This window comes from Schistocerca serialis, chromosome 2, assembly GCF_023864345.2.
Source record: "Schistocerca serialis cubense isolate TAMUIC-IGC-003099 chromosome 2, iqSchSeri2.2, whole genome shotgun sequence".
NCBI classification, from domain to species: Eukaryota; Metazoa; Arthropoda; class Insecta; order Orthoptera; family Acrididae; genus Schistocerca; species Schistocerca serialis.
Genome location: NC_064639.1, coordinates 692,823,470 through 692,835,827, shown reverse-complemented (window position 1 = coordinate 692,835,827; position 12,358 = coordinate 692,823,470). Strand labels below are relative to the sequence as shown.

Genomic DNA, 12,358 nt, shown 5'->3' with positions numbered 1-12,358 from the left:
CAAACTAAAATGGGGGTATTAGGATTAGCAGAGATTCACTAGAAAGGCACTGGGCACTTCAAAACATTTAATGATAATGCAGCGTATTTTTCTGATAGGTCAGATAACTCCATCAATGGTGTTGCTTGTTAGTACAGAAGGGATGTAATAGTGCAGTGATTGAGTACAAGCCTGTCAGTAACCAAATAATACTAGAGAAATTCAACACTAGACCTTGCAAGCTAAATGTAATTTGGGCATATGCACCAACTTCGTTGCTGATGTGGAAGAGTTCGAAGAATTTGATGAGTCGCTTTCCATCTGTCTAGAGTCAATACCCAAGAAGGGAGTTACCATATGGAAGAATATTTTTAATGCTAACGTAGAGAAATGGTATTCATCAAATGAAGTACTTGGCTGTCATGATTTAGGCAAAAGAAATGACTGTGGAGATCAACTGATTCAGTTCTATCAGGAAAATAAGTTTGTTACACTCATCATCTGCTTCCAGCACTATCCACGAAGACTTTACACCTGGACTTCACCAGGTGGAACATGCTGTAATCAGATAGACTATTCTTTGATTGACTTAAGATGGAGATCATCAGTTAAAAACATTAAGACTCTTCCTGGTGCTGACTGTGGTCCTTACCATCTGCTTCTATGTCTTGAACTGAGAATGGAAGTGTTGAATTGTAAAGGGATGCCTCCAAAAGCAAAAAGTCTTGATCAAAACACAAATTGAAATTTTTAGGAATCGAGTCTAAGAAACATGTTTGACCAGTCAGTCAAGTAATATGAGATCTGCAGAGAAACGGAAATTGTTAAAGGAGACATTAATTAAAACAGCTGAGGAAGTAGTCAAGGATAGCAAAAAGATGAAGAATAAAAATAACTGGCTTACAAGTGGAACCATAAATATCATTAAGCACAGAAAAGTACTGAAGATGAGAGGATTACTGGGAACTCAGCAGTACCACAAGTTATTGGCATTAATACAGAGAAGCTGCTAGAGGGACAAAAATAATTACATCAGTGAAACATGAGAGAATTGAGAAACACTGGGATTGAAATGAGACCAGGTGTGTGTTCAATGAAATAAAGAAACTAATGAGATTCTTCAAACCAAGAACATGGGTTATAGAAGATGAAGATGGCAGAACTATAACCAACATTGAACTAGCTGCTGGTTGGTGGAGAACATACTGCAACAAGTTGTGCATAGATGAAAATGGAAAACTTGGTCTCCAGCAGAGAAGGAATGCAATATCTTAAAAATAAGAAGTCCAAAAAAGCTATAGATAAATTGAAAAATAATAAAGTACCTGGACCTTGCCTCATTGCTGCTAAAATGATCAAAGCCTGTGATGATTTTGGTTTGAAAATCATGCATGAAATATGCAGCAGCACATGGAATAATGGAACATGAAACAGTTTGGTTTCCAGAAGGGTTTTTCAACAGAAAATGCTATATATACTTTCACTAATGAAATATTAAATGCTCTGAGTAATTGGAAGTCATCTGTTGGGATTTATTGTGATCTATCAAAGGCTTTTGATTGTGTAAATCATGGAATACTTCTAGATAAGCTCAAGTACTGCAGTATGAATGGGAGTACTCAAATGGTTTTAATCATACCTAACTGGAAGAGTGCAGAAAGTTGAAATAAGCAGTTCACATAATATGCTAAAAACTGGTGATTTCTCAAACTGGGGAACAATCAAGAATGGGGTGCCACAAGGTTCGGTCTTGGGTCCTCTGCTGTTCTCAATATATATTAATGACTTGCCATATATATATATATCTAAAAACAAAGATGATGTGACTTACCAAATGAAAGTGCTGGCAGGTCGACAGACACACAAACATACACACAAAATTCAAGCTTTCGCAACAAACTGTTGCCTCATCAGGAAAGAGGGAAGGAGAGGGAAAGACGAAAGGATGTGGGTTTTAAGGGAGAGGGTAAGGAGTCATTCCAATCCCGGGAGCGGAAAGACTTACCTTAGGGGGAAAAAACGACGGGTATGCAGTCTGCGCCCAATAAGATTACCATATTCCTGTACATAGCCATGAAGATAAATGTATAGACACTTTTGTCAAGTATCAGAGATATATGTGAGAATAAGATTAACGTACCAATACCAAAGGAACTTCAGATTGTCAATTTTGGTCACTGTTAATCTGCTACTCTAAGCGGCATTACTCTAAGTAGCATTTCTATCCTCTGACCTAACGGCAAAAGATAAACACGCCACGATAAGACCACGAGACACTCGCACACACACACATATCCATCCACACATATACAGACACAAGCATGTCTGCTTGTGTCTGTATATGTGTGGATGGGTATTTGTGTGTGTGCGAGTGTATACCCGTTGTTTTTTCCCCCTAAGGTAAGTCTTTCCGCTCCCGGGATTGGAATGACTCCTTACCCTCTCCCTTAAAACCCACATCCTTTCGTCTTTCCCTCTCCTTCCCTCTTTCCTGATGAGGCAACAGTTTGTTGCGAAAGCTTGAATTTTGTGTGTATGTTTGTGTTTGTTTGTGTGTCTGTCGACCTGCCAGCACTTTCATTTGGTAAGTCACATCATCTTTGTTTTTAGATATATTTTTCCTACGTGGAATGTTTCCCTCTATTATAATCATATATATATATATATATATATATATATATATATATATATATATATATATATATATATATATATATATATATATATATATATATATATAAACAAAGATGAGGTGACTTACCGAACAAAAACGCTGGCAGGTCGATAGACACACAAACAAACACAAACATACACACAAAATTCAAGCTTTCGCAACAAATTGTTGCCTCATCAGGAAAGAGGGAAGGAGAGGGAAAGACGAAAGGATGTGGGTTTTAAGGGAGAGGGTAAGGAGTCATTCCAATCCCGGGAGCGGAAAGACTTACCTTAGGGGGAAAAAACAACGGGTATACACTCGCACACACACACATACCCATCCACACATATACAGACACAAGCAGACATGCTTGTGTCTGTATATGTGTGGATGGATATGTGTGTGTGTGCGAGTGTCTCGTGGTCTTATCGTGGCGTGTTTATCTTTTGCCGTTAGGTCAGAGGATAGAAATGCTACTTAGAGTAATGCCGCTTAGAGTAGCAGATTAACAGTGACCAAAATTGACAATCTGAAGTTCCTTTGGTATTGGTACGTTAATCTTATTCTCACATATATCTCTGATACTTGACAAAAGTGTCTATACGTTTATCTTCATGGCTATGTACAGGAATATGGTAATCTTATTGGGCGCAGACTGCATACCCGTCGTTTTTTCCCCCTAAGGTAAGTCTTTCCGCTCCCGGGATTGGAATGACTCCTTACCCTCTCCCTTAAAACCCACATCCTTTCGTCTTTCCCTCTCCTTCCCTCTTTCCTGATGAGGCAACAGTTTGTTGCGAAAGCTTGAATTTTGTGTGTATGTTTGTGTTTGTTTGTGTGTCTGTCGACCTGCCAGCACTTTCATTTGGTAAGTCACATCATCTTTGTTTTTAGATATATTTTTCCTACGTGGAATGTTTCCCTCTATTATAATCATATATATATATATATATATATATATATATATATATATATATATATATATATATATATATATATAAAAACAAAGATGAGGTGACTTACCGAACAAAAACGCTGGCAGGTCGATAGACACACAAACAAACACAAACATACACACAAAATTCAAGCTTTCGCAACAAATTGTTGCCTCATCAGGAAAGAGGGAAGGAGAGGGGAAGACGAAAGGAAGTGGGTTTTAAAGGAGAGGGTAAGGAGTCATTCCAATCCCGGGAGCGGAAAGACTTACCTTAGGGGGAAAAAAGGACAGGTATACACTCGCACACACGCACATATCCATCCACACATACAGACACAAGCAGACATATTTAAATATGTCTGCTTGTGTCTGTATGTGTGGATGGATATGTGCATGTGTGCGAGTGTGTACCTGTCCTTTTTTCCCCCTAAGGTAAGTCTTTCCGCTCCCGGGATTGGAATGACTCCTTACCCTCTCCTTTAAAACCCACTTCCTTTCGTCTTCCCCTCTCCTTCCCTCTTTCCTGATGAGGCAACAATTTGTTGCGAAAGCTTGAATTTTGTGTGTATGTTTGTGTTTGTTTGTGTGTCTATCGACCTGCCAGCGTTTTTGTTCGGTAAGTCACCTCATCTTTGTTTTTATATATAATTTTTCCCACGTGGAATGTTTCCTTCCATTATATATATATATATATATATATATATATATAGACACACACACACACACACACAAGCAGACGGATCTTTAAATATGTCTGCTTGTGTCTGTATATGTGTGGATGGATATGTGTGTGTGTGCGAGTGTATACCCGTCGTTTTTTCCCCCTAAGGTAAGTCTTTCCGCTCCCGGGATTGGAATGACTCCTTACCCTCTCCCTTAAAACCCACTTCCTTTCGTCTTTCCCTCTCCTTCCCTCTTTCCTGATGAGGCAACAGTTTGTTGCGAAAGCTTGAATTTTGTGTGTATGTATGTGTCTGTTTGTGTTCCTATCGACCTGCCAGCGCTTTCGTATGGTAAGTCACATCATCTTTGTTATTAAATATATACACACACACACACACACACACACACACACACACACACACACACTTATGAAATTTGTTATTAACAATCCGAACGAATTCAAAAGTAATAGCAGTGTACATGGCTACATGGCTACAACACTAGGAGAAAGGATGATCTTCACTACTCAAGGTTAAATCTAACTTTGGCTCAGAAGGGGGTAAATTATGCTGCCACGGAAGCCTTTGGTCACTTACCTAATAGCATCAAAAGTCTGACAGATAGCCATATAGCATTTAAAAGGAAATTAACAGAATTTCTTAATAGCAACTCCTTCTACTCATTAGATGATTTTTTGGATATAATAAGTGGGTAATCTCCCCAACCCCCACAAAAAAAAAAAAAAAAAAAATTAAAAATTTGAGTGTCATGTAATATTTTGTGTAATGTAATATCTTGTGTAGATACCTTTTATTAACCTGATACGTTCCACATCATTACAAAGTGTCGTATTCATGATCTATGGAACAAGTACTAATCTAATGTCTAATCTAATCTAATCTAATCTAATAGAGAACTTTACCACGCTGGTAGCGATTCTGTTTCATAAGAAAGTAAATGCACAGTGTTGTGAGAACTACAGAACCATTTCATTAATTTCACATGCTAGCAACATTCTTCTTAATGTCATCCAAGAACAAACGAGAACTTACTTTGATAAAGAAATACCACCACAGCAAGCTGGGTTTGTGCATAATAAAGAAATACAATAGCAGATTCTCGGTGTCAGGCAGGTAATTGAAAAATGTAAGGAATTCAATAACACCTTTAGTTCTTTGTTTCTTGGCCTATAGCAAGGCTTTCCACGGTGTTTGATGGAAAGAACTGTGGAGCATACTAGCAGAAATAGGCATTCCTGATCATCTTATTGTGCTTATCAAAAATCTCTACTCTGATAGTAAAGTAATAATAAGACTAGATAAAACTATTTCATACCCTTTTGAACCACATAAAGGAGTTACACAGGGGTGCATTCTGTCACCAGTTCTATTTAATGTTTATAGAGAATAAGTTATGAGGAAAAGTTTTCAGGGCAGGACTGGTGGGATCTAAATTGGAGGATGAAGAACCAGTAATGTAAGATTCACTGATGGAATCACACTGTACACAGAATCACTAGTGGAAATGAAGGAACCACTGGATAGAATTTAGAGAGAAAGTGAAGAACTTGGATTGTCATTTAATAAGAAAAAGAACCAAGATTGCGATAACTGACAGAGGTGAGTCACTACCAGTTACAGATGTACTATCTGAATATGGAGAAGTGGATCACTTTGTCTGTCTGGACTCCATGGTTCAGAAAGAGGGTGGCCCACACAGGAAATATAATGCAGGATTGATCTGGGTAGGGAAACTGCATTGAAGTTGACAGTGATTTGGAAAGACTGAGCCCTAACCAGACATGCTGAACTGAAAGTGCTGAAATCTCTACCTCTTCTTTTTCTTTATGGCATTGAAACATGAACAATAACTGGAGGAGACCACAAAAGAGGTTATGCTTTTGAGATGTGGATGCACAGGAGGCTGCTGAGAATATCATGGATGGCCAAACAGACCAACAAATCTATCTTTCAAGAACTCAGGTTGGGGAAGAGGTCATCCAGTATTTCTTTCCAGTGAATCCTGCAGTTCTTTGGTCATGTAATTCAACAGTAGGAGGATAACATGGAAAAAATGATCACCCAAGGCAAAGCAAAGCAAAGCAAAGAAAGCTTGCAGGTAAGACCACCGCAACAATGGATAGATCAGATAAAGGAGAAGATACACTAAACATGGGGCCAGCTGCTTTGAGTTGCAGAAGACAGGGGAAAAATGGAGACAGACTGTTAACAGGATTGTGCGTTGGGTCACCAATTTTCAACTGTGAAAGAAGGAGTGTTGATGATGAATCAAGGATGTTTGTGCATCAACTGTTTGGCCTCCCCTACCCACTTGTTCCCTTGCCTGCCCAGCTGTTCCTGCACACAAGCAGGAACAGCCTCATCTAAACAAACAAGTAAGAAATATGGAAAGGATAATGAACGAGAAGCACTTAACAGGAAAGCAACTGATTCATGGAGAAAGTAAAGTTAAAGTTAATGAAAGACCCAAGAACAGCTAAAGGTGATTTTAAAGCCAGGAGTAAAGTATTGATAGAAAAACTGAAGGTTGGAAATTAATGGTTGGGAGGGACAGTGGAATTAAACAAGTCTGACTCCTATAAATAATAATTTAGCTGCAAAATGGGAAAATATGGACAGTTCCTGATTTGGACAGATCATCCAGTGATCTGCAAATGTGTAAAATTATGAAACTGACAAGATAAGATCAAAAAGACTGTGTTTGAGAATAATGCTCCTCACAGACAAACAGCAATGAAAATGACCCTTAGTGAAATGCACAATTGCAAAAATGCAACCGGTGTAGAGAAATTTTTGCAGTTTTGATACATAGAATCTGGCCTTGTGATTTAATTGCATGATCATAATTTGAATGCAAACCCTTTGCTCCCACATAGTTGCCTAGAAAAACACATTGGGGGAAAGTACATTTCTAGTACCAAGTTCCTTATAATTTAATAGTTTCTTGAATTGAATTTTCTCACTGATACCGTTAAACATGATTATGCTTCGTATCTCAGGGTTGCAGATCCAAATGACAGAGTGAAATACAAGTATGTAGCTCCAGTACAGTACTTTCAAGCAAACCATGCAATATAATGGAATAAATGCCTACCAAATAAAATATCTAATAGTTATGCAGCAGTATGAGAAGAATAATGATAAATTAAATCAAAGTTCTTTGTCAGCAAAAGAAATTATGTTTGAGACTTCAACTTGCTCCTTGTACAACTCTCAGAAAAGGTAAAGGATAATAATAAATGAAACTGTATTCACATGTCAAAACACTTAACAGCACTTGAAGTACATGGAATAATCAGGAGGTCACACTCGATTAAACAGCTCATTTTGTAGTGGTAGACAGACAGTAGGGCAGCAGATTACCTGCCACTTCAGTGCTTTACCGAGCGGGGTGGCGCAGTGGTTAGACACTGGACTCGCATTCGGGAGGACGACGGTTCAATCCCGCGTCCGGCCATCCTGATTTAGGTTTTCCGTGATTTCCCTAAATCACTCCAGGCAAATGCCGGGATGGTTCCTCTGAAAGGGCACGGCCGACTTCCTTCCCAATCCTTCCCTAATCCGATGAGATCGATGACCACGCTGTCTGGTCTCCTTCCCCAAACCAACCAACCAACCAACTTCAGTGCTTGAAAGTTGTAACATTGGAGGAGCCACAGCAGCCATAAGCACTGTCTGGTATCACATACAGAAACCTCCATAAAATATTAAAACTGCTGATATTAGTGTGAATACAGGAAACTGTTGTTATTTGTTCAAAATATGGGAAATTGTTACCTTACGTGATGAATCACCGTACAAGTTAGTATGCACATGTCACATGAAGTAATGAACCTCTTTCTTAATAGATCAGTCTAGTGTTGGTATTTTCATGAGGAGCCTGTTTGCATGAAGTAAAATGGAACCAGTGGTACATTTTGTCACCATGCATCACAGGATTTTCCTGATCTATCACCTTGCTCATTTGTTCACCTACAGCAGCATGTTAAGCACCTATTCATTCAGCATGATGATGCAATACCTCCTCACCTCTGAATTGTCAGCCATTTGATGAAACAGTACAAGGCTGTGAAGAAACTTTGTTGATGTCTGATTTAATCTGACCTCAAACCAGATACATATGATTTTGATATTATTAAAAAGGTTGTGTGCATATTAGAAACCTTCTGTGACCAATCTCTATGAGTTTCAGCAACCTCTGAGTGTCAAGGATCACCATGCCTCCCCAACACATTTGGTGTCTTATGATGTCCATACCACAAGTCACAACTTTGAAAGGAGGAGTGTGATGATATACATTTCTAAAGAGGTGCATCTAATTCAATTGATCATTAGTGTGTATCAGTTGTTTTTATACTCTGTGTGATCGGAAACTGTTATTGTTGTATCTAAATTATGATTATCAAGAGAAGTGGAATGATTTTTTTCTGTCTTCATTTCTGTTAGATGATGGAAGTATACAATAATGAGACAAGAATGTTGAAGATAGGCCCATTTGATTATTCACCTTTGGATGACGCAGAGATGTGGCTGAATCTACCTGATGAAGTTATTCTGCGTTACATGAGCACATCCCCTGAAGTTGAACCACCCCATTTTGTGTCACAGGTCTGTACTGTTTAATAACATTTTATTCTCACTGCTTCTAATATGTAACTTTAAAAGGAATTCTGGTGTCTCAGTACTTCCTGCCATATTGTGATAGTATTGGTTAAAATATTTATGGTTCTTTAATTGTAAAAAAAAGCTCATTTATTATGTCCTAGTTGAAACAATGAGTTTTTGTTCTTGTATTCAGCTTGAAGAAAGCTACAGTAAACACTCTACTTGGAAGCATTGTTGTACACAGTCATTTCTCTCTGTAGTATAAATAAAAACGTAATGATGGAAACTATTTTCCTCCAGTACATAAGCTTTTCTCTTGGCATTCAAATTGTTTGCCTCACATTGTGTAACATGTCAACAGGGGCTCTTCTACAAGTACATGTCATCCTCCTCTATGCTTCTTTTGATCTGTTATACTTCAAAAGTACAAGCCTTATTGTTGGTTTATTTGTGTTGTTCTTGTCTGACATACTATTTCTACAAGGGGCATTGTATCTTTCATACCACTGGGTAGGAGAAAAGACAGGTATCTCAACTTTTTCACATTTATTAGTCCTTCTCCACATAATACCCAGAAAGTTCACGTTTTTTTCCCCTGCAGTGTATAATCTGTGATATACCATGACCGTAGGTCCTCAGTTTGGGTCTGAAAAAATTTTTCATCTGCTGAGATAACTTCGCCACTGCTCAGAAAATGTTTCTATCCTGTGGTTCCTTTTTGAAAGGGAAAGAAATTGCACAGTTCTGGTTTCTGTGACTGAGGTGAATGTAGTAAGATTTTATAGGTTAGGCATGAACGAAGTGGGACAATTGAGCAGAGTGCATGGACACATGGTTATGCAGAGGTTGCAGACTTTTTTGCGATTCTGCTTGATTTCAGGCTGCAGATGGTCGGGAGGTTTCAGTGATGTTGTGTCCCTCCCTGTGTAATTGGTGAAGAAGAGTCGTGGACAATCCCCAAAGCTAGCATCATTTTCCAGGAACAAACTGTGTCTTTACCTCTTTTTGGTGGATGAGAAATTAGCTGTATTACAGTTGTTTTCTTCTTTCTTTCATTTTTGTATCGGCGAGCTTAACATTCCTCCACTGTGTGGCTGAAAAAACTTGTTATCTTTGTCCTCGCACATTATCAACATTTCTGCAATAGATGATATGTCCTCTTCTTTTTGAGTGAAATCATGCATGATCTTGTGCACTAAACCTACAGTAATACCAACCTATCTGACAGTTGTTTGAATTATAATGCCCTTATCAGATAACATGATAGTTTTCAGCTTTGTAGTGATCCTTGGCTCCTCCGTCAGCGGTGATCATCTTCAAGATAAATGTCTTCCATATCTATATGACTGCACTGATACAACCTTTTCCACTTGTTCACAATCTCCCATGCTGGTGTGTGATTTTCATGTGAAATCGATGTTTCGTTATGAATTTCTGTTGTCTTTTTCCTTTTCAAATGCAAATTGAAAATCACTGAATGTGTGCCTATGTTCCTCCCATGACAGCCATCTCACTTTGGTGCGCTACAACACAGGTCTGTAAGAATTAACACAGGTTGGTAAGAATAACATGAACAACCAAAAAACAAACTGCACTTCTAATGCATATGCTTGGATTTCAGTATTGACACTGTTTCTAGGCAGAGGTATGATGTAATGAACTCATATATTTTTTGTGATAACTGCATTGCTAGCATTCTTCACTGACTTATTTAGTGATAAATTGACTGTTATGACATTTTATTATAAAATCTTAATGGACTTGTTGGTACTGGATGTTTCTGTGATGACAATGATGACACAAACTTTCAAGTATGATGGCATAGAACAGTAGTATCAATCTGTGATAAGTGACGTTGTTCCAGAATCAAATTAGCCAAATTTGTGGGATCACTCTGCCATTTCAGTATGAGGAAATATGAATTGTTTGTTCTATGTAATAGATTGTTTTATTTTGTATTTATTTTCTAATATTATAGGGTAAGATAACTTCCACAGTATAGATATAAGCAAGTAGGGATGAGGGGGCAGGAAACTCCAAAACTGCAATATTGTCTTGCAGTTGGCATGATGAGGACACAGACATTGTCATCCAGATTTAAAGATCTGTGAGAGCTCAATTAGTGTTTACAAACTGAAGTGTACAGTGATTGCCCATAGCAAATAGTGTTTTACCCAGTTACAGGATTATTAGATGTGATTTGTGTACAAATAGAAACTATAGAAAGCTGACAAGTTTCTTTGGGCCATGTACTGATGTTGGAGACATTGAGTAGATGGTATGTTTCAAAGACTGTTCATACGCGTATCTAAAATAAGGCAAGCTGGTACTCCAAATGCTGTGACTAAGGAGGATAACAAACTATACAGATGCCTGACCTTGAGAAAATAGTACATACTCATTTGGATGAGGAGCCTTAAATCAAAACTTCATTAGTTGTGCAATGAGAGGCAAAAAGATGGCCAGCCCAAATAATTTAGAGTCCAAGAACAGCATTGTGCATGTCCAAGTTCAGAAGTGCTACTGTACATGACTCTATAAGAACTCCACATCAGTAGAATTACAACAACAAGTGTTTCGCATCTGTTTCAATGGCTGGGTGAATATGCTGATGGCTTATAAACATAAAGGATGAGTGTTCAAATCTAAATGGAGTCAATTCTTTTTATTTTATTTTATTTTATTTATTTAGACATGTGTAGGTAATATCTTAAACCTTAATTCACTACAAATTGTGCAGTTGTAGTCTTTTCTAGGTTCCAAATTCTTTCAAAAGATTCCATTTTATAATAGTCTAATCTTTAAAAAACAGACAAATGGTCATAGGAAAAATATTGAAAATCAATGTATTTATTTATTTGTTTGTTGTTTGGTTGATTGGATTGATTTGATTTGGGTGGAGGGGACCAAGCAGCAAGGTCATCAATCTCATCAGATTGGGGAAGGATGGGGAAGAAAGTTAGCTGTGCCCTTTCAAAGGAACTGTCCTGGAATTTGCTTGGAGCAATTTAGGGAAATCATGGAAAACCTAAATCAGGATGGCCAGACATGGGCTTGAACTGTCATCCTCCTTAATGTGAGTCCCATGTACTAACAACTGCGCCACCTCACTCGGTGTATTTATTTGTAATTACTTCGACTGCCAACTGGTGTCTATAGTTTTCAGCTAAGAGAAATGTATCAGCCTATTGGTATGTGTCATAGATCTGCTTCAAAATAGCTGACTTGAATGTTCATGATCAAATAATTGCTCTCTTTGGAAATGGTGTTACTGCATCAGAGGCAGGATGTCACTATCATGTGGATGCTTCCACAGCAAGGAGATGGATTAGATGATTCAGAGATAATGTTGAGGTAGTGAGATGTCCAATACCTGGAAGACCAAGAGTCTCTGTTTGGAGACAGGACAAAGAATTGGTCAGGGCGGCCCAGAATGTTATTTTGCCACTCATCTGGGCTTGTTCAGAACAGCATTCAGCATGATGTGAATGTTTCCTG

General features: G+C 38.1%; 1 protein-coding gene across 4 annotated transcripts in view; it reads left to right on the top strand.

The window, feature by feature from the left end:
• Positions 1-12,358, top strand: part of LOC126457828 (protein N-terminal asparagine amidohydrolase-like) — a 139,330-nt gene that overhangs the window by 110,746 nt on the left and 16,226 nt on the right. For all 4 annotated transcript variants that reach the window (XM_050094457.1, XM_050094458.1, XM_050094456.1 and 1 more), the window contains exon 7: positions 8,702-8,863. In XM_050094457.1, the coding sequence (XP_049950414.1) occupies positions 8,702-8,863 (162 nt within the window). The remainder of the gene's footprint in view (positions 1-8,701; positions 8,864-12,358) is intronic.